The sequence below is a fragment of the Serinus canaria genome, chromosome 10 (genome assembly GCF_022539315.1).
Source record: "Serinus canaria isolate serCan28SL12 chromosome 10, serCan2020, whole genome shotgun sequence".
Lineage (NCBI taxonomy): Eukaryota > Metazoa > Chordata > Aves > Passeriformes > Fringillidae > Serinus > Serinus canaria.
Window position 1 is genome coordinate 16663947 of NC_066324.1, and position 25197 is coordinate 16689143.

The 25197-nt window shown below is 41.2% G+C and overlaps 1 protein-coding gene across 7 annotated transcripts in view; it reads left to right on the forward strand.

The window, feature by feature from the left end:
- Nucleotides 1-25197, forward strand: part of TLN2 (talin 2) — a 142117-nt gene that overhangs the window by 102705 nt on the left and 14215 nt on the right. For all 7 annotated transcript variants that reach the window (XM_050978415.1, XM_030228226.2, XM_030228225.2 and 4 more), the window contains 19 exons: nt 491-634; nt 818-979; nt 2049-2189; nt 3363-3544; nt 3950-4082; nt 5519-5620; nt 6350-6520; nt 7130-7276; nt 8126-8227; nt 9565-9684; nt 11223-11369; nt 12105-12271; nt 12974-13157; nt 13778-13903; nt 14195-14311; nt 16293-16478; nt 20254-20361; nt 22351-22456; nt 24095-24219. In XM_050978415.1, the coding sequence (XP_050834372.1) occupies nt 491-634; nt 818-979; nt 2049-2189; nt 3363-3544; nt 3950-4082; nt 5519-5620; nt 6350-6520; nt 7130-7276; nt 8126-8227; nt 9565-9684; nt 11223-11369; nt 12105-12271; nt 12974-13157; nt 13778-13903; nt 14195-14311; nt 16293-16478; nt 20254-20361; nt 22351-22456; nt 24095-24219 (2670 nt within the window). The remainder of the gene's footprint in view (nt 1-490; nt 635-817; nt 980-2048; nt 2190-3362; nt 3545-3949; nt 4083-5518; nt 5621-6349; nt 6521-7129; nt 7277-8125; nt 8228-9564; nt 9685-11222; nt 11370-12104; nt 12272-12973; nt 13158-13777; nt 13904-14194; nt 14312-16292; nt 16479-20253; nt 20362-22350; nt 22457-24094; nt 24220-25197) is intronic.

Consider the following 25197-nt stretch of genomic DNA (forward strand, 5'->3'; position numbering starts at 1 on the left):
CTGAGAGAGGAGATAAACTTGGCCATCAGACACCTTGAGCTGCAGTGAGAGCAGCAGCTGCAGGCCTGGTGGGACCTGCACTCAGCAGAAGTGCCTTTGCTGGATTGCTTTTGTAGTCTTGACAAAAACCTCCACTGCCTCCAGCCGTGGCTAACACAGTAAATCACTTGCCAGTACCTGCAATCTTTAAAGCTCTCTCCATTGGCTGTGCAAGTGACAAGCAATATTTTTAGGGACAGCAGTCGTCTAAACAGTGGACTATTAGTTTTGTTTCAACTAATTAAATTTCTCAGGTGTAAGGGTATATTTTCTTGGTTTCAGTGGATTCTGGAGATGTACTGCTAAAAATAAATGGTAATTGTATTTCACAGTATGATTTCTGAACAATCTCTGACCACCATGTGCTATGACATATGGCCAGCTTACCAGAGATCCTAGACACAATTAACATGATTTTTTAGGATTGTTTTCTTCTTTTCCCCATTTGTAGGCTGCTTACCTGGTCGGTATCTCAGATCCAAACAGCCAGGCTGGTCAGCAGGGCCTCGTTGACCCAATTCAGTTTGCCCGTGCCAACCAAGCGATCCAGATGGCTTGCCAGAACCTGGTGGATCCAGCGAGCAGCCCATCTCAGGTGACTGCAGAGGACTGCAGGGAGACATCCCTGTTGGGACATGGGACTTTGCTTCGTTCCTGTCCAATCCAAGGAGTTTCGGTTTGACTGTTGCCTGGCTTTGGACACTGACATTGCAGAGCTGCAGTGTGGTTACTGTCCCACAGTAACCTCATTGTGCCTGTTCTGTGCTGGTTTTTACAGGTCTTATCAGCTGCCACCATCGTGGCCAAACACACATCTGCTCTGTGCAACGCCTGTCGCATTGCTTCATCAAAAACAGCAAATCCTGTTGCCAAGAGACACTTTGTGCAATCTGCCAAGGAAGTTGCAAACAGCACTGCTAACCTGGTTAAAACTATCAAGGTACAAATGTTGCTCAGTCATGCTTTCTTCTTCCTTTGTCATTAGATGGTTTTCTCGTTTAGTTTTTTCCCCCCTGTTGAGATAAAATCAGAACAGTTTTAAATATCTTTTTATATTCTTGGGTATGCATGCTTTAAAAAATTAATAATTACATTTTTGAAGATCTGAATTGGAAAACATGTTCAATGGTGTAACTGCTGAATTCAAGTTGAAAAAAATTGGGCAGTTTTAGTATTAGGGGAGGCAGCTGGCCCATCCAGTATGATGGGATTGATGTATTTGATGAGCTTGCACCATAAGAATAATCTGCAGACAACTGAATGGGAAGGTTTTTAATGGTGTTAAGTTCTCCAGTATATGGAGGTTTTTTGGAGCTGTTTCTGGCAGCTTTAACTTATCAGTAGAGGAAAAAAAGGAAATAAATAATAGTGGGAATCAAACAGAAGCCATTTATGTTGCTAGTAGTCTCCTGTTAATAGTAAACTTTTATTTTCTAGATTCCTTCCAGCAGTTTGGTAGGGGGTGGGTTTTTTTTCATGCAAGCAGAAGTAGTACTTGTGAAGCTGTGGAGAATTCACAATTCTGAACCCTTCTGGAGCCATTAACCAATCTAATCTGATTTCATTAGCTGAAATGCTTATTCTGAGATTGTGAGAGAGATCAGTTGACTTGGGTGAAAATGAGAGCAATATATTACTCATTTGCTTAAAACAGAAGTAACAAAAAAATTTTCAAAATCAGCCCATAGGAAACAGCCACCTTCACAAATCACAACAAGGTGGGCATTAGCCCCTTCCACCTTTGGAGTGTGAGATCCTGGGACACTTGGGAGACTCATCAGAGTGCAATGACAGAAAACCTGCAGCAGTTTAAAGTTTAGGGTCAGTAACCAGCTGAGGAAGGAAACACTCCTAGAAGATCACATTCTTTGCATCAATCTTGTTTGTGAAGGAGCTTTCAAATACCCTCAACATGCAGTGGTTTAAAACTAGGAAGACTTGAGCCATCTTCCTTCCATTTTGCTAAAGAAACCTGTTCAGACAGAGCTCAATCCTGTTTTCATTTCCAGGCCCTGGATGGAGATTTCTCAGAGGAGAACCGCAACAAGTGCAGAATTGCCACTGCACCTTTAATAGAGGCTGTGGAAAATTTGACAGCATTTGCTTCAAACCCAGAATTTGTCAGCATCCCAGCACAGATCAGCACTGAGGTAACGCAGGAGACTGCATTTCCATCCTCCAGAGGCTGAAAATGCTGAATTAATCACATGTTGGGAGAGAGTAAGCGCAAAAACCCCAAAATATTTCCTTGGGTTTCTGGGTTGTTCACAGGGCATTCTGCTGTCTTGTGTTTAACCTCTGACCTTGACTTTTCTACCAGTAGGATGCACAGTTTGGCTACAGTAAGTGCTGCAAGTCTGCTGTGAGCAAAGCCATACAGCACAGGGGATTTGCATGTTTTAGTAGCTGGGTCCTTCCATGCAATACAATAGTAAATATCCCTTTTGTTTTCCCTCAAGAGCAGTTTTAACAAATGGAAACTAGTTAGTTCTGGCAAGAATCAAAGGGATATTGCTGGGTTTTTTGCTTTTTGCCCACAAGTTCTCCATCCTCAAACTGTGAAGAGACTAATAAAGTATTTGTTGGGTTTGGGGTTTTTTCACAGGGAAAAGAGATAAAAAAAGCAAACCCCTCAAGCTGTGTAAAAGCTTTGGAGTAGAGGTCACGTGTTCTTACTGGCCCTCCTCCTTTTTGTGAGGCTCTGATCCAGATGGCAGTATCAGATGATGCAGCAGCTGTGGCAGTCTTACAGCTGTGGGGCTGTAAATGAAATCTAAATGTGTCCTCCAGGTCTGTGGTACCTTGGTTTATCAGATTATAAAATAAAATAGATACAGAGATGATAACCCAGTCAAGAGTCATCAGTCATCACTTGGAGTTAGTACTCTGACTGGGGAAAGGACACATCTATTGATGACAACAATTTTTGTGACAAAGTGTATTTTCAATGATATTTCTGTAGTCTGCAACTAGACAAGTGTCATTGTTTCTCTTGTTTCTCAGCTGAAAAATGTATTTCTCACTTTGAGACATGCTTCTTAAGTATGTTTCAGAGAAAGCTGAAACTTACTAATCTTAATACTAATCTTAATACTTAAAACTAATCTTAAGCTTAACTTACTAATCTCCAACTTAATAATCAGTTGGACTGATTATTTTTGTTCTATTTCTGTGTTGACTGTCTGTCAATATAATAGTACAATGGAGGAGATTATGATTCCATTTTAATGCTGTTAATTAAATGGACTTTAGGGAGAAGAAAGTGTGGATGAACTCAAATAATAACTCAGATGTTCTTCCTGTTTATACCTTCCTGACCACAGGGATCACAAGCTCAGGAGCCAATTCTGGTTTCTGCTAGGACAATGTTGGAGAGCTCATCTTTACTGATCAAAACTGCCCGTTCTCTGGCTATCAATCCCAAAGACCCTCCTACATGGTCTGTACTAGCAGGACATTCCCATACAGTCTCAGATTCTATCAAGAGTCTTATTACCTCTATCAGGTATGTCTTTTGTAGTACTTGAGCAACTGTTCATAAAGAAAAATGCCATATGGCCATTAGCACTGTGTTACTTTTCACTGATGGAAATTACTCTGTGATGCACACCATCTCCCCAGTTACACTGGGCGTTTAATCATAACTGATGACTGCAGTACCCTGCAGCACAGGGCTGCTGTGTGTTTGTGTTCTCCTTCTCTGGTTCCACCCCCAATTCACTCTAAGGTAAATGTAATAAAGAATGCTGTGAAACATGAACACCAGCTAATATTACCTCTGTGTAGATTGTGTACCAACATGCAATATGTGAGAAATAGCTTTTTTCTTTTTTTTTGAGTGGTTCTGTGTGCATTCAGGAAAGGCCCTGCTCCTTGCCATTGTGCTCAGCTGAGTGTCTCTGTCTTTCAGGGACAAGGCCCCAGGGCAGCGCGAATGTGATTTCTCCATCGACGGCATCAACAGGTGCATCAGGGACATTGAGCAGGCCTCGCTCGCTGCTGTGAGCCAGAGCCTGGCCACCAGGGATGACATCTCTGTGGAGGTGAGGCAGAGAGCAGGCACAAGCACAGGAGTGCTGGACACCCTGCTGCTCAATCACAGCACAATTCACTGCCAGTGAGGGGAGAATTGTCCTTACTGGGGTCTTTCTAGGCAAAGTCATACACAGACAAAAGTGGATCACTTCTTCAAAGATCCTAAAATCACCAGGGAGTAGTAGGGGTGAAAGCAGTTATTTTTTACTGCCACCCACATATTACTCTTATTTCCTATGCTGCTATGACAGACTGATATAGAGTTTTTGTGATGCCTTGCCATGTGGAGGCCAGGATTAGTTTCTGAAGATTTTTAATAAATTTGTTTCTGAAGGTGGTCTATTACTAAAAGTACATTGACATAAATGTCAATGTTCTTTTTTCTTAATGCCTACTTTGTCCTTTAGTAAGTGAAATTTGAAGTTGATATTGATATATTCCCTTTAAGAAAGCTTCCTTCTCTGCCCTCTTCAGTGTCTCAACTCATGTTGAGATTCTTATCTTGCTATTCATGTCTTTTCATACTGTTGCTTCTTGAAATGACATGTTTATTGGAGTGGTTCCTTTGGGCTGTAACACTGCATACTAGAAACATGTCAGACCAAATGAAGCTGTGCAAAAGAAGTCATTGCAGGAAATATGTTATCATTCATTTTAATTGAAATGAAGTTATTGTGCTCACCATGTCAAACTGAAGTAAATGTTACCAAAAATGGCATTTATAAAGCGGTAAAGGAATGTAACATAGGGCAAAAATAATTTTTTTTTCTCTTGCCTGTCATGAGAGTGACCTTAATCCTGATGGCTGCCAAGACATCAAGTGCCTCTGAATTAAAAGCCATCATTTGTCTTGACCAGGCCATTAATATGCTTTTAATATGTTTACTCCTGTCCTGCAGATTGTATTCAGGAGATCACTCCTCATCTCTGTCCTTCAGAGATGTGACATTTTTCCTTTGCCTTTGTCCCACTTGCTTCAAAATCTGTGGCAGAATTTTTTTTCTTGCATTGTGTTTTTTGCTTTGAAAAATGTTTCTTCACACTTAAATCAGTGCTCCTGAGAGTTTTCTGATTGGTGCAGTGATACTAAATCTTTGTCAGGGCAAAAATAGCTGGGGAGGTGTGGGGGGGCCCTTAATCCCATTGCAGTGAGAAGGAACACCTAGCCCTGAGTTTGCTGGTGTCAGCACTCTCTCTCCAGATCTGTCATATAAACCTAAGAGGAGCAGGCCCATCTCAGGGTTGCTGTTGTTGAAAGAGGATAAGGGAGAAGAAATGAGCCAGTGTGTGAGGAAAACTCTCAGTGTGGATTTATGCATTCTGCCGTAGCAGGTCACTTGAACAGCTTTGAGGATGTTGACTGGTCCAAGGGTGATTGTCTAGTGTGGTACAACTGGATGAGAGAACAGCTGTGATAGCAACTGACAATTTCCCTTTCTTTTAGGCTCTACAGGAGCAGCTGACATCAGTTGTACAGGAAATTGGCCACCTCATCGATCCCATAGCCACTGCAGCTCGGGGAGAGGCAGCTCAGCTGGGGCACAAGGTACTGTCCTGCCATGACAAAGGCTTTTGAAATCTTGGACAGCTGAATGTTGGGGAAGACCCCAATTTGATGGCAGTTTCCCTTCCCATGGGAGAGCAGAAGAACACATTTTTAATAAGAAAAAAAAAAATGGAATTTTTAAATACTTAGAGCCAAGACCAAATAAACCTTTTTACATTTTGGGCCAGAGGGGAGAAATTCTTATTGAGGTTTTTGGTTAGGGGCTTTGCGTAAATGTCTCTCTCTCCTCTGTTATATGGAGTGTAAGTAGTCAAACTCATGCTTGTAGGATGTCTGTCCAGAAACACAACTGTTAGAATGCACATACCAAAAGTATATTTACCATGGTTATAGTAAGATTTAGAAGTTTCTCACATAGCAAGTTCTCATCCTGTATTTTCTTGAGAGTAAAAACTGCAGGGGCAACAAAGATTGAGAGGTGCTTTTCAGGGATGCTCTTGAATAGCATGTGGCTCCTGTGGCAGTCTTGAACAGTTTCATGTAACCTCAAGGGACCAGGAGGAGAAGACCTGTGCTTTTGCCAAGGAGTTGGGCAGTGAGGGGAGACCCAGTCCCTGGGCACATGATCCAAGCCCAGTGCTGTACAGTGCAGAAGCGTTGGGCTCCTTGAGCTAACCCACATTCCAGTGGTAAGGAGGGAATGTGTTTTCTCTGTTTCACCTGAGCAGTGTGGTTCATGGCTTTCTGGGGTTGTTCTGGCTTTCTTAGGTAACACAGCTGGCAAGTTACTTCGAACCCCTTGTTTCAGCTGCAGTTGGTTTGGCATCCAAGACACTGAATCATCAGCAACAGATGACCGTGTTGGACCAGAGCAAGACTCTAGCAGAATCTGCCTTACAGATACTGTATGCTGCCAAAGAAGGGGGAGGAAACCCCAAGGTAAGGTGGTTGTGTAGCATTAAGGGTGAAAGAAGAAAACAAGTATGGCAGAACACCCAGCACGTACCTGCTGTACAGTCAAGGGATTTGTTTGCAGTCCAAGTGCCAATGACAGCTCTCATGGTGTCTCCTGAGAGTGGAAGCATTTCTCCAAGACAGGATTGCAGTCATCTCACAGCATCATCTCAGGGGACACAAAGTCAGGCTATGACGGCAGCAATCTAGGCTCTCATAAAGCAAGTGGTTAAAAAGCAGGGCTTGTCTGGTGCATGGCCCAATGGTCTGGGGACCCTTGGCAGGAAAGAGCAGCATTACACAGCATTACATAACTCAGGTGTGATTTGTGCCTTACAGAGAGCTGCTGTCTTTACAGGACATTTAAAAAGACTGTGGCACCTGAGGCTGAAAGTGTCGTGTGCCACAGCTCCTTGTAGGAGTTACCAAGTTTTGTTCTGTCTGCTTTACTGCAGTGTTTTACTTGTCATCTTTGCCCAGAAGTGTTAATTTCAGTGCCTTTACCATTTTAATTTCTTACACCTCTGATTCACGCATTGTTTTGCAGAGAGAACATCTCTGACTATCTCAGTTCTCTCATTCTGTGTCCTCCAGGCATGTCACACTCACGATGCCATCACTGAGGCTGCACAGCTGATGAAGGAGGCTGTGGATGACATCATGGTCACTTTAAATGAAGCTGCAAGTGAGGTTGGCATGGTTGGAGGTATGGTAGACTCGATTGCAGAGGCAATGACCAAGGTGAGCATAGAAATAAACCTCTTTCTCACTTTGTGTTTGAAAGCTGATCCACATTGCAGAGCTTTGGACAAACTGGTGCTGATTTAATGGTCAGTCATGAAATGTTGTCACAGGAAACCTGAAGATTATTTGATTTTGCATACTGTAAAATAAAACTGATGTGGGCCATAGTGCTCACGTTTCCAACCTACATGGCACCTGTCAGTAGAATTACTACAAAATAGTTTGTTCAGTAATATTCTGGCATTTAGCTATCATCTTAGGTCAAGTGACCTCTTACTTTTGCTTCCTTTTTTTTCGCCTTATCTTTCATGTTAGTCTCTTAAGTGAACAGCAGGCCAACCTTGAAGCAAGTTACTTTCAGAGAAGATGATGTCAAAGCCTGAAATGCTCTGCTGTGATTTGTAATGCATTCTACTGAAGATGTGTTGTTGCAAAGTGTACATAAATTCAATTCAAATATTTTGCTCTTTCTATCCTGACACAAAGATTGAAGACTATAGCACTTAAAGAAATTTTACATTATCTTCTGTCATGAACATTTTGGTTTGTAACTGTTGCACCTTCCTTTCTCTGTTAGCTGAGGAGATTGTTTGACCTTTCATGAGAAGCAAACCTCATGCTCAAAAACTGTACTTTGCACTGTACATTGTCTGCATCTTCCATGTTTAGAACCTGGGCTCAAGTATTTGCTGAGCTTCTTTGGTACTTCCTGGTGCAATATTTTCACTTGTGTATCTCGAGAGAGGAGATCACAGAATTGAATAGATAATACAATGTTACTGTTGCCAGTAAAGTATGCTGTTTATTGTGACTTTTTAATGCTGTGGTTTTCCCTCTGTCTTGCAGCTGGATGAAGGTACACCTCCAGATCCAAAAGGAACTTTTGTTGATTATCAGACCACGGTGGTGAAATATTCTAAAGCCATTGCTGTTACAGCACAGGAAATGGTAAGAAGTTACCTTAGTAGGGTCCAAACTCTGTGTACATAAGGAACATGGAATTATCTGTGCAGTGTTAAGACACTCTTGATCATCAAATTTTCAATAATCTAATCTCTTTTGGGGTAATGGAGAAAAAGGAGTGATGATCTTGTTGATTTGACTCTTGCATCTTAGTGGTATTATCATGGAGGGGCCCTCTACAGGAGGAGCCCTGGATTATACTGTGGCCCTTCTGCACAAAAGTTCTTTATTTGGCTCATTTTTGAGGAGAATTAAAAGGAAAACCACATGTTTTTTCATCAGCCCATTTAACTGGGCTGAAATGCCACCTTTTGTTAATCAATGACTTTGGGATACTTTTTCACACTTACTGTTTCATGTAGCCAGCGAAATAACATCAGTGTTTTCAGAGCTCTATAATGCTTCATGAATAAATGCAGATCAACATCCCACACTGTCCTTTTCTTTCATTTCTATGACTCACCTTGGTTTAAAAAAAGAAAAAAGTGACACCTGTTAAATTGAGATTTTTCTTGACTGGTTTCACAGTAATGCATAATGTGTCTTCCCTTGGAACAGTACAGTGGTTGCTAACTTGTTGTTGAGAGAGTGGAGGTGACTGTTCATGAGTGCTACAGACAGGATTTTTCACAAAGTTGATTGCTCTTGCAGTCAAGACAAGTCCATGATTCTGCTATCTATGACAGTAGAAACTGGTCTAAAAACTAGTTTTATCCCAGGAATGGACCTCCATTGCTTTTACTTACATTAATTTGAGACAGAAGAACTATCTCTTAAAAGATAGGAATTTTCTAAAGAGAGATTCAGTTACTTGTACTGACATTTTACTGAGACACATTCTGTGTCATCCTGCCTATATCTTCTCCATCCTGTTCCCTCATCTGAGATGTGTTTTGCATTGGTCCTCAGATTTTTTCCATTTCCATGCTTCCACATCTCAGCTGAGGCTGATGGGGATTAGCTCACCTTTGACAAAGTAAGGTGGCTGTGACACACAACCCCTGCTTTCCTTCCCAGTCTGAATAACTGTACCTGGCCAATGGCCCTTCTGTGTCAAAGAGTGAAGTATTGGCTCTAACTGCTGCTCTTGGATTCCTCAGTATGTGCAGCAACTGCCCAGTTGCCATGACTCTAATAAAGCATGTTTGCTTGAGTTTCCTCTGGAGTTCTTGCTGGAGGACACGTCCCTTCCATGGCAAGCGGATTACCCCATTTTATCAGCGTGGCCAAACAGATGAGTGTGCTTCTAATCTGGGGTGTATTAACAAGTTATTCTCATGCCTGTCAATTTTCTGTTTCTCTTGCCTGTGTTCTTTTTTCAGATGACTAAGTCGGTTACTAACCCGGAGGAGCTGGGAGGACTTGCATCGCAAATGACCAATGACTATGGGCATTTGGCTCTCCAGGGCCGAATGGCTGCAGCTACGGCAGAACCAGAGGAGGTCTGCAGCTTTTAGACCTCTTTATTCTCTGTACATGGGGGTGTTAACAAGGGTCTGCTTTTACTGTGAAGAGCACAGTAAAGGTGACAAGCCTTGTTCTAAGAATTGCCCAGTCAAAGAACAGAAACCCTTTGTCAAAACTTCTGTCTGGCTTTAGAAGGAAACACCTTTGGATAAAAGTGGATAATTCCATAGACCACAACAGAATCTCCTAAATTACTTGGGGCTTTCACTTACAGGCAACTTGCAAATACAATGAAAACTCTTAAAACTCTTACCTTGTTACTATGTGGCTTTCCTTCAATCTTGCATGTTTTGACGAGTTACAAATATTTATATGGGTTTTTTTATCTTGCCTGTAAGTGATTTTAAGTTTAACTTGCTATTCTGAAAGTGAGATTCATGCAAGCAGTCGGGGCTCAAGTGTCTTTTGCTGAAGGACATCCTCCATAGCTCAGAGTTGGAATGTCATGTGGGAGAAGTATCTTACTTGCCTCCGGCTAAGTGAGGACAGGCTGTTCACCTCAGTTGCATTAACCTGTTGTGGGAGTTGCTGCATCTTCTCTGAGCACAACTGCACAGCCCTTTCACTCCTCTCTTCTTACTGGAGCACAGACAAACTTTGTCAAGATGGGGTAGAGGGTATCTCACCTTCTCCAGATGTATCAGATTATCTACTTACAAGTCCTTTAAAGAGTTTTTGACTTTGTGCTTACACATCCTGCTGATAGACTTAAGTGTTTTGTGCTCAGCAGCTATATGAAAAGCTATGCCTTGCACTTGGCTCAATATTGTTAAATTGATTTACAATTTCTGCATGTTACTTTGTGCCTGAGGTTAAAATAATTCCGTTTGTGATACTAATGGCTGTGATTCCTGTTCATGTATTAATCCCAAACCACACTGGAATGAGGGCATACATGCAAGGACTACAGCTACCATGTTTCAAAACAGGGACCACACATCTTAGGATGTGGGATTATTAATAAATTGGAAGAAGTAATAGCAGGATTTTCCCCATTTCAGTGCTCCACATGGATATGATTGATTCTGGAGAGTGAAGACTGTGCAAGGTTCAAAACCAAGCAAAGAGAATCACATACTTATGTATTTTTTGACCCAGTTTTCAGCAGTGAACAGTACCATGTGCTTTTACCTGCTGAACATACCTCGAGTACAGCTCATGCTGACAGGGCAGTTCTGGACAATGGAGTAGCACTGTTTAAATGTGAACTTGCAAATGCCTGGATTATGTCTCTTTGACTCGGTTACCTGCCTTACCCCTTCTTTTTCCCAGGCTCTGGGTCATTCCTGCCCTGTTTCATCAGGGAGCCTCTTATAGGGTTGTGCTCATGTGTAGATGGAATTACATCTGTGCTTTTTTCCTGATCTTTGGAGAAGTTATAGTGGTGGGCAGAATATTGATATTCACCAGAGAGACAGCGTTTCCATTTCTGTCAACACAGTATACCAGCATGACATTTATTTATTTGCTTTCTTCTTTCTTCCTTTTTCCCTGTGCCTTCTTTGCCATCTAGATTGGGTTCCAGATCAGGACTCGGGTGCAGGAACTTGGCCATGGGTGTATCTTTCTTGTACAAAAAGCTGGAGCTCTCCAGATTTGCCCTACAGACAGCTACACCAAAAGGGAGTTGATAGAATGTGCTCGTGCTGTCACAGAAAAGGTAAGATGGATTTCCTTGTTACCTCACGGTGTTTGTCTACCCACCTTCCACTGGGAGTAAACCAGTCAGACTGGATTCAGGAAGCTTTCTTTTAACTTTGCATTGTAGTACAATAGTGTCTGAATTACCCAAAGGTCTTGCTTCTTTTTCATGCATTCAGTGTTCCTGTGCTGGATTAGCCCATGGTTAGTCCTTCCTCAGGCCTTGTAATAAAACTTCAACCTCCTATCAGAGGGAGATTGGTCCAAAACAATATCCTAAGATGTGAGATGGCTCCAGGGCCTTATGAGGCACTCCCTGGCCACAGTTACTGTGAGGTTGGTCAGTGACAAGTGGTTTCATGCAGTAATGTCCTCCCCTTTTAGGACAGAAGTAACTGCCTAGAACTGCATCTTCAAACTGTGTGGCTTCTTGTTCCTTGGAAACATCCCCTTCAAATAAATGGCCTGGGTAGTTTTGTTGAACCTTTTTGATGGCATATCTCTCCTTTTATTAGACATGACCATTGAGAGTTGGTGCCAACAGTTTTCAGATCTCACCAAATGCCATTGGTTCAGCCTGTGTTAATGTGCTCTCAGCTGTACCAGTTTCATGATGTATCCCAGAAGTAGTGACAATTCCAAATTTAGACAGGGGTAGACAGCACCTTGTAAAGTTACAGCTGATAAAGAGAGTAGTAATGATTCACAGGACCAACTTTCTATCAATGACCTTGTTGCTTTTTGCTATTCCTAGGTCTCCTTGGTTTTATCTGCCCTCCAGGCAGGGAACAAAGGCACACAAGCTTGTATTACTGCAGCCAGTGCTGTCTCTGGGATAATTGCAGATCTGGACACCACTATCATGTTTGCTACTGCTGGAACCCTTAATGCTGAGAACAATGAATCATTTGCAGATCACAGGTCAGTGTTGCTGAAAAAATGGAAGAGTGCATGCTCAGGGAAACAGTGGAACTGGGACATGGAGATAAATTTTTATCTTTTTGGATTCTTGTGGATGAAACTGAATGAGGCAGGGGAGTGAGAAGAGGATTAGGAAACGTGGGATTTAACTTGTCTGTGAACTGCATACTTACCTCTTCTTTTATACCCCTTTGGATTTGTTGTTCTGACATGTCAAAACATGGATACGGAGGGGATGGGGCGGGGAACCCTGACCAGGACACACTCTCTATTCCTCTTGCCACTCTTCCTTCTACCTTCCTTGCCTGTGATTCCTTTAGTTTTTCTTAGAATATGCTAATTAATATGGAGGTTCAGCAGCTGGTACTTCTCTCACAGCATGGCCAGATTTTCTTTTAGTATTCAAATACAATGCTCTCGGATGCTGCTGCCCAATCTCTTTCTTTTCAAGATGGGCTCATTTTATTACACTGCCCTGCATTTGCCCCAAATGCTCTGCTGCTGTTTTAATAGTTGCTTTTCTGGTTTTGTTTTTTTTTAAACTTACACCCTTGACCTGTGTTATTTTAAGAAGGGACATTGCTTTCATGATTTAGATCAGCTCTTTCATGTAGCTGTTAGTCACAATAAATCTGGAAAACACATTTTCCCCCTCTTCTCATTTTCTCTACTCCTTCCCTGCTTCCTCTTCTTTTGCTACAGGGAAAATATCCTGAAAACAGCAAAAGCTTTAGTTGAAGACACAAAATTGTTGGTTTCTGGAGCTGCCTCAAGTCAGGACAAACTGGCTCAAGCAGCTCAGTCATCAGCTAACACCATCACTCAGCTTGCTGAGGTAGTAAAATTGGGAGCAGCTAGCTTGGGATCTGATGATCCTGAAACACAGGTGAGATGTTTTAAGATTTTCTGATACTCTTACAGAGAACAGTTTTCCTTTGGTAGAACCTTGTGTGATTTAATGCTTTTAAGAAACACAATATGGTTCATCTCCTCTGGAAGTTTTCTGGGTTTACTCAGATATCACTTGTTTAGAATACAGTCAAAAGGCTCAAGCATTGATTGGAACTAGTCAGGCCTTTGTGTAATCCTTCTGCTTTTATTTCACATTGTGTTCCAGCTGGGATGCTTCTGGCTAAGTATATGGCTCATTTTTACTAACTTGTGATTGGAACTCTGGCTCATCCCATTTTTGTTCTGAAGAGCTTGCAAGTCTTTAAAGCTGCTTATCCAGTTTATGTCTGGACTGTGCTCTGTATTATTTGTGTAGGCTAACAAACTCTTGCCATTCTCCAGCTACATGTGTCTTGTTTTCCAATTAACTCTACAACTTTTTCATGTGGGTTATCCCTAATATTTCTTCAGTTTCTTGTTTGGATCTCAGTAAAATGGAGGCAGGCAAGCATATTGCAGTTGTTTGAAAAAGACACAGTTTTTTTAGCTGTTCTCTAAAAAATCACACCCTCACACTTTATTGCCTGAGTCTTATGGCTGTTTCTCATTCCATAGGTTGTTCTGATCAATGCTATCAAGGATGTTGCCAAGGCCCTTTCAGATCTCATTGGTGCTACCAAAGGAGCTGCCAGCAAACCAGCAGATGATCCATCCATGTACCAGCTGAAAGGTGCTGCCAAGGTAAAACCTTATCTTAAATTTTATTTGTGAGTGTCTGTGCAATCACATTTGATAAACGTGGAACTTTGACTTCAGCAATTTCTAATTGCCTGAAAACTCCTTTATTTGTTTAATTATCGTGGTACCATGGCCAACACAAGAGTTGATATTTAGTCCTGTAGCAAGCAGAATTCATGAAGTCTCTTAGGTCCTGTTAGAAGTAACCATGCTTCCCAGCTTACCCTGCTTCATACCCTGAAACCAGAGGAAGGATTCACACGTTATTTTTTGCTTTGCTTCTCTCTTCTTCAGGTGATGGTAACAAATGTCACATCCCTCTTGAAGACTGTTAAAGCAGTAGAAGATGAAGCTACTCGAGGGACAAGAGCCCTTGAGGCCACAATTGAGTACATCAAACAGGAGCTCACGGTACAGAACTAAATTGTTGTAGTGGCTTTTGCAAGTGTGTCCTTACATGAAGCTGGGAGCAGCTGTTTCCTTTTTCATTAGAATTCAGCTTTCAGTAGAGATGTTGTTTTCTGATCTGATGCTGTTCCCTTTTTTTTCATTCTGGCTTTGGTAGTGTCTTCTCAACATCACTCTCATATTGTGTCTGCAGTTCAAACTTGTTTCCCTTCTTATGAAATGATCATACCTGTGATACATGGCCTGCTATGGATATCCTGTGTAAGCAGGAATTAATGGTAGTGTGGAATTCTCTCTCACATTAGGTGTTATAAAATGACAACTGTTTTCCTTCCTCTTTAAGACATATAAGTATAGTTAGAGTTTTTTCTTTTATTAGCGTAGTGGTGAACGACATAAATTAATACCTGCATGATTTTGAAGAAGCCTGATTTTTTTCCTTCCTTTACTTTTGGTTAAAAAAACTCTGTAGACACAGGCTTCAGCAGGAAATGCTTTGTTATATAGGCTGTGGATTAGCAGTTCTTGCACCATTACTGCACTTTGGCACCATTTTGTCTTGTCAAATGCTCTCCATCATACATCCAGTTTTCACTGTGTGAGCAAAGCTGTTGTAATGAGGAAATTTATTTTAAAATATTTTCTTTTAAATATCTGTTTATAGTCATTGGAAATTCATATGGCAATCGTAAAACCACCTGATCTGGTACCTGATCAGTCACGTTCTGTACAATATCTCACAAGTTACTGTCGTGTATCCTCATGAAGGCCTGGCTGTTATATCCCATCCTGTAACTCTGAGCTAAAACCCGTTCAGATCTGTATTTGGATTATCATGTATTTCTCAGTTTGGTTGGTATCTGTTTGAAGTGTTCCTCTTGCTTTTGTGAGCATTGCTGAGGGATGGGCCTCTCTCTGGTTGTGGTGTTGTCATCTCATTCATGGGGAGAACAGAGGGTGGCACACAGGTACTCAAGAAAATGTGTCAGGCTTCTTCTGGAATTCCAGGGGCTGGCTCTGAGCAACATCAAGGGATGTCTTCACATGTATAACTAGAATTCATTTTTTAACATTGCTTCTGTTTCTGGAGAGAGGAAGTGAAAAACTGATTAACCAGGAGCACAGGATAGACCAGGCTCATTTTTGTCCAGACATTTGCATTCTGAAACCACTGGCCTGCTTAGGTTGCACTGTGTGTGGTCAAGAAACCTCCTGATTAATTGTGCACTCCAATTGTCCCTGCACAGTAAAAGAATGGCAAGCAAATACAGGGTGTACATTAAAAGAATGGCAAGCAAATAGAGACTAAAGCTTGAGAAAAGAAAATGTGATCAAAGTAAGGTTGTGCAGCTCCTGTTACCTACATCTTCCCACAGTTCCTGTATTCCAGAATTTATGTATTGTCAGGTAATTTGAACTATTTTCACATTCACCCTGCAAAATTCTATCTTCAGGTTTCTAAGGGAGACTAAATATAGCCCCAGAGACAACGCTCCACCTCTGCTTTTTTAAGACACATTTGAATATTTTAGTGGTGATGTTCTCAGTCTCTGCTGCTCTGCTATCAACAAGCACTGGGTAGGGTCCAGCCTTTGCAGGGGAAGGATCTCCTCATATGAGCAGACCAGCCTAAACAGCAGTCAGGAGGAGAAAAGAATACAATGAAAGGAACAGTAATTCTTTTCATCTGGTAAGGCTCTGAACAGCTGCCTGTAACTATCTTGTGGGTAGTTAAATGCAGATGAGATGAATGGGTTAAACTTTTTTATTGTCTCCTTCCCTCAGCTTATTGTTGCTCTCTGGTGTCTGTAGGTGAGCAAGCTTATCAGATCCAGGTCCATGACAAGCAGGAATGATATCCAAGTACTCCAAATATGTTTCTCATTTCCTGCTGTTCAAAGGCTGCTTCCTTTTGCTGTCTCTCTCATGGTTGTCCTGCTTTGACTTGGCTGCTATCAGACTTTCCTTCTGCTTTCACTTTTAGGTGTTTCAGTCGAGTGAGGTTCCAGAGAAGACATCATCACCTGAGGAATCAATCCGGATGACGAAAGGGATCACCATGGCAACTGCCAAAGCTGTTGCAGCTGGGAACTCGTGCAGGCAGGAGGATGTGATTGCCACAGCAAATCTGAGCCGCAAAGCAGTAGCTGACATGCTAACAGCTTGTAAGGTAAACATTCCCTTCCTTGCCTAACACTGATCTTCTTGTGTTTGTGTGCTTCCCAATCCATAGAACGTTATGTATTTTCAGTTTTCTGCTTTTCATATGAGAAAGTTAAGATAATTTTGTGCCATGCACAAAAAAAAAAAAAAAACAGCACTAATATTTGCTGTTTTCTTTTTGTGAAATTGAGGAATTTTATCTGAGCTGAAATTTCCTGGTTTCCAGTCAGAAGACAAACAATTTGTGCAAGTAGTAGACTATACAAATATTCGTGTGGTCACAAATAAAATTTCAGTATTCCTAGAACAGTGAAAGAATTGGTGAAAGAAATCACTCTGATCTATCTTTAGTAGTTCTTTTCCTCCTGACTAAATCTGTTGGTTTGCTCAATTTCTTTTGTGATTTTCAAAAATGTATGCAATTTCTATTGCAAATTTTTAATAAAAATAGCTGTAGCCCTATAAAAAATAGTGTAGCTCTATTTTCTTCACTGTATGCTACATAAATGACTGTTAAACCATTTGGCCTTGTTCTGATGATAAAAAAAAAATCTAGGCACAAATGATTAAAAAATGGGATTATGAAGATCTCATTCCATTTGATTTTCAGTAGTGACTGTAGTAGTAAACTGCCTTTGCCTGTAAATCACAGTTATTTACTTTTGCCTTTCCATGTATGGAAGGTGACAGTAAAATAATGGTGTTCTCTGTGTGGTGCCTGATTTTCAGTATCTGGTCAAATCCTAATTGCCTACATCAGTCCTACTGTGATTTTTAGCCTAATACTGCCCAAACAGAAGGGTTATGTTTGTTTTAAAAATGATTCTCAAGTGCAAGTTCTAATTTAGAACTGCCTTTATGTTAAACCATTGAATGAAACTTTTTATATTGACTTAGTTTTGTAGCAGGTTTTTAGTATCTAACAATTCTCGACCACTTTGCAGGCTTCAGATTTGGTTTTCTCTTTCCAAACAGGCAGAAAATTATCAGAAACATAATCCTCTGATTTTAGTAATGTTATAAAGCACTTCCATGCATGCACAGCCCAGTACATACTTTTGAACATCTATTTACCAACATTCTTTTTTTTATGTTTTTATGTTTACATTTGCTCCCAGTTAATTTTATGGCTTTGAGTGGTTTGTGCATTTTAAGTGGCTGACAGGATGAAGCTTCCTGTAAATGGAACAGTGGAGGTCTGGGATGCTGAAAAAGCCTTTGTGATCTCCTAGGGAATTGCTTTCACAAAGAAAGGAGCCCACAGAAGGAAAAGGGCTGAGAAATGTTTTACTTTCTGTAATGACAAAGTGCCAAGGCCTGAGATCTAGTCCACTTTCTTAAGACCAAGAACATTTATTGGACAAGCAAGAATTAAAGTCTCTGAGAATACTAATTTTATGCATTATCTAAAATGTATGAGAAAATAGCTGTATCATTGAACAAAGATTTTTAAATGCACAGTTTTCACCAGACTTGATTTAGAAAATCTTGTTTCTACAAATTTTGCTCAGAGTCTTAGAAATCTTATGCCATTAATTCTACAAATTGATTACTGGCTGTGGCATTTCAATGATAAGCCACATTCCTTGAATTTTTGGGATAGGAACCAGCAGTCTTAGCCCTACTATGTAAAAGCTGTGTGATGCAATGGGACTTGGGTTTTGTGATATTTGACAAACACTGGAAGGGTTTTATAGTGATTTTAAGGTACTCTGTAGAAATAGCACTGATGATTAGATTATCAAGTTTTTATGTTCTTTGGTCCAAGACTAAAGTGCATGTAAATAATCTATGGTAGAATTGCACAGAACATAGCTCTGACTTCCCCAGTGTCAGGAATTTGAATGCAAGTTCTATTTAATTGCCTCTTGCCTAAGGCAAGTAGTATAAGGAGTCTGAATTAACAGTTATGTAGATGCCTGTGCTTGGTCTGCTGTAGATGAATTTACAGTGCTCATTACTAATTCAGTTGTTACAAGCAGATGCTATTTCAGAAGACAATAAGGATGCTTATTGTGGGATTTACTGAGACAACTCTCATTAAAGTCAGTGGAAATGCTGTAATTACATTTATTGAATGTTAGAGCAGGCCCTAAGCTAACAATTTCTTTTTTTTTTATTATTAGATGTTTGTATAAAATAATGCTATAATTAACCTGTGCACTGTATCACTATTTGGAGTAATTGCTGTTGGAAAGGAAGCAGATATGAAAGGCCTGTCAAACCCACAGGAAGCAATGGAAGTGAGCAATCACTTAAATCATTCCATAGGCAATAGATTGAGGGAAACAACTTCTCACCTTTTCTCAGCACTGGTGGCACGGGAGGCAGCTGAGCAAAAGCCCTGGCAGGAGACACAGCCCAGCTGTGATTCAGCCAGGGAAGAGAAGCTCAGGGGGAGCTCCCAGCAGCCCCTCACACACACCTTCCTCCCCAAGGCACCAGTGGTGCTGATGGGGTGGGAGCTGGACCAGAGGCAGGAAGTGCTGGCATGTGGAGAGAAAAGGAGGGCTGATAGTGAAGGAAGCCTCGGCATGAGGAAACAAATGTGTGTTCTGGCTCTTCAGACACGTTTCAGTTTGAGATGTTTGGGCAGACCTTCTGCCCAGGGCTGGAGAAGATATTTCTGTTGTGACTCCCCACTGGTGTAGTGAGATGTGTGTTTGGATGGTTCTGGGTTAGGAAAATTATTTCCTAAAACAACTTCTGTCACCTCTTTAGCCAGCTGTGAAGTACATAGAATTTATACTGAACCTTAAAAATGCTCCCAAAATATTCTGATACCAGCCTTCACTATGTATGCAAAACACAGAAGGAACTTTGTATTTCCCTCCTACAGAAGCTTGCTCTAATTCCCTGTGTTACAGTAATACTTAAGCGCAGAAGAGACATTTTAGGATGCTTTACCACGTATGCATAAGAAACACTCAAGGGCCCTTTGCCCTGTTTGAAAATTAAAAAAAAAAAAAAAACCAAAAAAAACGGTTCTGAACTTTTTGGGCTTCAGCAGCTCGTTGAAGTCTGCTGAAGATAAGGAAATTCAGTGCTGTTCCTCCCATCTCCATCCCCTCAGCCAGGGTGTTGGCAGGATGAGAAGAGGGAGGTGGCTCCTGCGGGCCGTTTCCGTGCTCTGCTCATCCCGAGCTTCCCTGCAGAGGGAGCCCAGAGACCAGCGCCCGCCCTGGCTCGGGAGGTTGGGGGTTGCAGGAAGGGCCGAAAATAAGTGAGCCGTGAGATAATCCCCATCTCAACGGGAGATAAGAGGCGCAGGAATGGAGGGAACTGTTCTGTGAGAGGAAATGCTGTGCGTTTTGGGAACTTCCATTTGGCAACAAGTGGTACTTCTGCTCAATAAAAAAGTTCCCAAGAAGTTTATTATAAAAAGTACAAGGCTTAAAGAGGCTGCAGGTTTCACTTTTTATTAAAAATTAAATGGTTGAATTGTCGGGCTTATGTCAGATGCCAGCCATTACACTTAGTGGAAATCCTTACAAAGACCTGACTCTGCTGCAGCTTCTCTCTGTATTTAAACACATGGTTCCAGCACTGCTATTGCTGTGTTAAATCTCTGTCAAGCCACCAGCATTAATGAACCTTTACAGAACTGGAGCTCTGCTGCTCTTCCAGCACCATTTGCTTTCAATAGAAATGGCCAGCCCTTGAGCTCCAATGTCATTTGCACACTCTAAAAAAATCTCCTCCCTTCTCTTTCCCCCATATCTCTGTGCTGATCTTCTCTTGTGGGAGCCAGTTTGGGTACTGATGTTGTTTTGCCTCCTCAGCAAGCATCATACCACCCAGATGTGAGTGAAGAAGTTCGGGAGAGAGCCCTGCGCTTTGGAACAGAATGTACCCTGGGATACCTGGAACTCCTGGAGCATGTTCTCCTGGTGAGGAGTCATCTGCATGCATACACTGGGTTGCTTCCAAGGACAGTAATCTCCCTGCCCTCTTTCTATAGTGACTGCTAGTGACACATTTTTATCAGTTTGTCACAAGGTTATGAAGTTTTGTTGTCAGAGAAAGCTAAAGGAAACTCAGTACTTCAGCTCCAACTGTGAGACAGCAGGAATACTGGAGTACTTCAATGGAGCTGCATTCTGGATCACACTGGAGGCAATATGGATCTGAACCTAAAAAGGTCCCTGACAAAGAAATTAAAATAAGACATTTCAGCATTCTTTTAAGCCCACAATAAACACTAGACATATTAGGCACAGGCCTGTCCCCAGACTGAAGAGGTTACACAATCTTTATGAAGGCACTGTTGCATGCCTCTCATAGCCACACCTACTCCAAGCTGTCCCAAAATCCCCAGCCAGCACTGCCTCACAAAGAGCTCTCCAACACATCAGACATGGCATGCCCAAAGCTCTGCATAAAACTTCTACACTCAAATCCAAACTCATGAATCCTGCTGTCAGGGAGCTTTGCTTGACCATACATAATTATCCCATAATATATTAGTTATTCCATAATACTTGTTCTTCTATTACTATTACTTTTGTAGGAAGCAATAAAATGTGTTTGAACTAACATTTATGAGATATTGAAGTTTCTGGAGAAGACTTAAATTAGCAATCAGCTTCATAGATGATCAGCAATTTCTTTTAGGAGGCTTTCAGCTGACATAATAAAGTCTCTGAAATTTGCAGCCATAACTGCAGATTGGCAAACCCAAATCGGTTTTTCTGCACAGAACCAAGCATGCGTAATTATTTGCATCAACTCGCTGAAATTTATATAAGTGAAAGTCCAGTCACAGTTGTGCTTGCCGCTAGCAGGTAAAATAGTTCAAAAAAATTGGAACTTGCTAGTGGAATTCTTAGAGCTGTATTGCAGTAAGTGATTTAACATTAGATGTCTGATCCATTTTTAGTTTAGAGGACTGTGGGGAATTTTTCAGATTTGACCGCTAGAAGGCTAGCTCTGTATTTCAAACTAAGTGCCAGAAGAGACCAAACACTTGAATTAGTTTATGCTCATTTTATTTCTGTCTCTCTGCAAAGTCAAGATGCTTAAGGTAAGAAAGGCATGTTCCATTTTATTGAAGTAACAGGCCTTTTCTACCTTAAACCTTTTAACATTGAGTGCTCTGAAGCCACGAGCAAGTTCTGCCCCCTCATACCACCCCTGCCTCTACCCCAGTGTTGGATGCCTCTGGTGGTTTAGAACCTCTAGGTCTGCAATCCCAATAATTTACAAACTCCAGAAATGCAGATCATGTGGGATTAGGAATCTGATTGGTCCATCTGGCACCCTGTGATACAGTTGTCAGTAACTTCAGTTATACCCTCAGTGGTCAGGCTAGGCATGCTTGCATGGGTGCCTCAACACAGGGTTGCCAAGGGGGATTCAGCAGCCTATTTCTTTGAAAATTACACATGTTAGGTGCAAGAGTTGTCAGATGAAGCATCTAAAATTTCTCAAACCAGTGTATTAACTTGTGTAAAGGTTGCATCGGGCAAGTGGCACAAAGTGACTTGTTTGCTCAAAGGACTATTCCACTAATCCCCTAGCTAGGGGTAGGGCCAGGAACACACTAATTCCACCTGTACAGCCTGCACATCTTAGTAAAACTCCTTGTAAGCTCTACTAGTGAGAATCAAGACTGACCTGACCTCCTGCAGATCTGTATGCTCCATTCTGGTCAGTGTTGATCCATGCTGAGTTGAGAAGTCTGGAGCTGTGCAAAGCAGTTTCCTGGGGTGCATCCAACACTGTAGTGTAAGCCTCTGCTCCTAGTGCCTCACTGGCAGTTACAGTTCTCTCACTGGGCTCTCAGACAATTGCTATACAACATAAGTCTTTCACTAGAGTGCCTTGGGAATCGTTCCAGCATCCTGGAATCCTTAATAATGTGCCTTCTCTTTCTCTAGATTCTTCAAAAAGCAACTCCAGAGCTAAAGCATCAGCTGGCCTCTTTCTCCAAGCGGGTTGCAGGTGCTGTCACAGAGCTTATCCAATCAGCAGAAGCAATGAAGGGTGAGTTGGGAACCTGGGCTTCCAGTGTGGTGTGCTCATTACTCCAGAAATAATGATCTGATATTCTGTGTCATAAACACTGCTGGGTATCCTCAGTTATTTCCTGCTGTTATCACTCATCCTTGGAAATGAATCTGAACTATAAGCAATTTTCATCTATGGGAATACATTTTTTCTTTCCTCCTTCCCTCCTTATCTCTTAATAGAGTTACTCTTTTTCACAGAACAGTGATCTACATAATGCTATTTCCCTGTTCAAGTAGCTTTATTGAATTCTTCAGCTTTTCCTGCATTCTCTTATATTTCAAAATTTATGTTTCCATTTGCCAACAAGGCAACCCAATATCAGACTTCTTCTATTCCCTGAGTGCTTTTTAAAAATCTTTATATCATTCTCATCTTTGGACACATTTATTAATTTCTGGCAATTTTTGGGTTTTAATTTATATTTACTAAGATAAAAAAACTTTTCTTGTTTCTTTTTTCACTTGCTGCCTGTAGAGGATGTCTTTATTCACTTTAGAAGCTATTTTTGGGCAAAGTAAAATGTGTTTTAGCCATTCACAATTTTCTTTCCTCATTTTCATTTATAGGCACACAATAAAGTTGTCTCCTAACAAATTCAACATGTAAATGTTTTAACCTTTGTGAAATGCCTTTTTTTTTAAGAGGAACTACTACATTTTACAAATTTGGGGTTGACTGCATTTATACCTGCTGCCTTCTTTTTTTTTTTACCCTGTTTATTTGCCAGTATTAGGATTAATATAGAACATCTTCATCCTGTACAGCATTTGAGCTGAGAAATGGTTTTTATGCCATGCCCTTAGAGGTTATGAACTTCTTCTGGCTGTTTCATTGTTTCCCTCAATCCAGAATATGGATGCTTTCTGAATCTTGTAATTCAGAGAATGGTGTCAGGAAATCAAAAATAATAATGCACTGACAGCTTCCAAAAATTTGAAACCACTTCCAGCCAAGTATTCATTTTGTGGATCTAGAAAAATTCTTTGAGAAAAGAGAAATGCCAAAAGTCAACAGCAAAAAAAAGTTACCCTTCAGATGTGGTACAGAAACTGCTTTGGCCTTTTCTACATCACTGTTAGACACACCCTGCCAAAAGTGTGCTTCCTTCAGGCAGTGCTAACTTCATCCCCAGCCACTGCCAGGGGACAGACTGCCAGGTCAGTGCAGGGGTGACTGCAAAGTGTGCTGGGGGTGACTGTGCTGGCTGTAGCCTGTTCTCTCTACCACTGTGTCAGATTTCTCAGTGTACCCTATGGCTTGGTCAAATTAGGAGCCCTCAGAGTAAGACTTCTGATAAACACAAGGTGAGTGACAGCTGCTTTTGTTCCCAGTATGGACAGTATCCCTTTTTGAAGCTTCTTTGCTTACACAATTATTAAGCAAGTTACTTCCATGAAAGAATAATCCTACTAACTATTTCTTACCCCTCTGCTTTATAGTTTTCTCTGTGACATAAACCACTGGTTTCATGCCATTATGGCACTAAAATCAGCTTTCTGCAGTGTACATTCTGTACTGGACACTTGAGGTGTGATTGCAATTCCCCCTATTTGAGTGGCAGCTCACTCACAGTGACACTGAAGTTATTGTCTCCATCTCCATTAATTTCAGGGACAGAGTGGGTGGATCCAGAAGACCCAACAGTCATTGCAGAGACAGAGCTATTAGGGGCTGCAGCATCAATTGAGGCTGCAGCAAAGAAGTTAGAGCAGCTGAAACCAAGAGCCAAGCCCAAGGTGAGTGTCCATCCCCATTGTTTGTTTGAGGTTAACAAGGCAGAGGATGCACACTGCCCATAGTTTGGTGTGTACTTTGCTATTGGCCACAATAATGGTGTAAACAATCAAACCTTGCATGAGTCTCAGTGCCACAAAACCCTGCTCTGGATGGCACTTAGCCCTGAGGGTAGAGGGTTAAAAAGGTGCTTTTCAGGGAGTGAGTCAAGCACCAGCCATAAGCAAGCAAAGGAAGAGGAGCCAAATGTTAGAAATGCTTGTAAGAGTTATGGCATCATTACTGTTGATTATTTACCTTTCTGTTTCCAAACATATTTTACTGCTGTGTAGCCATTCTTACTTGCTTTCTTTTGAAGACCCTTTGTTCACATCTGAATTTGTGTGGTATAGCAGGAGAAAGCAGCAGTCACACAGTTGGGATTCAAGAGAATGCAAAAGACCTGCAGGATTTTCTAAGACTAAAACCAGCATTTTATGCCATGCTTAGAGAGTAGCTGTTTCAGTACAGAATCAGATATGTTGTATGATTATTTCTGTGTCATTTTCCTGAAGGAAATTAAATTACAGTTCATTATGATATCAAGTAGTGTTGCATGTTGCCAGGGCATTTCAAATATGTCTCTGAAGATATTATAAAATTAAGCCAACTATTTTCACAAGCAGTACAGAGGGAATATATGAAATTGGTGGATCCCAGAGAATTGCTACCTTTTGTCTAGTGTTAACAGGCAGGTTTTAGTAAAAATTACTATGTTGCATCTCTTTAAAATGAAAAAACATGTTTGGGCTGTGAAATTGATGTTAGGAAAGGACTATGTATCTATTTTCCTCCTTATGCTGCTTTGTAGGTGCAAATCTGTTTTCAAAGTAAAGCTAATGAGAAGTCTTTATAAAAAGCAGAGCCTCAAGACCATTCATTCAGTGTTGGATGATTGTATTGGTCCAGGGTAGTATTTTGTTATTTAGGGGGATCAGATG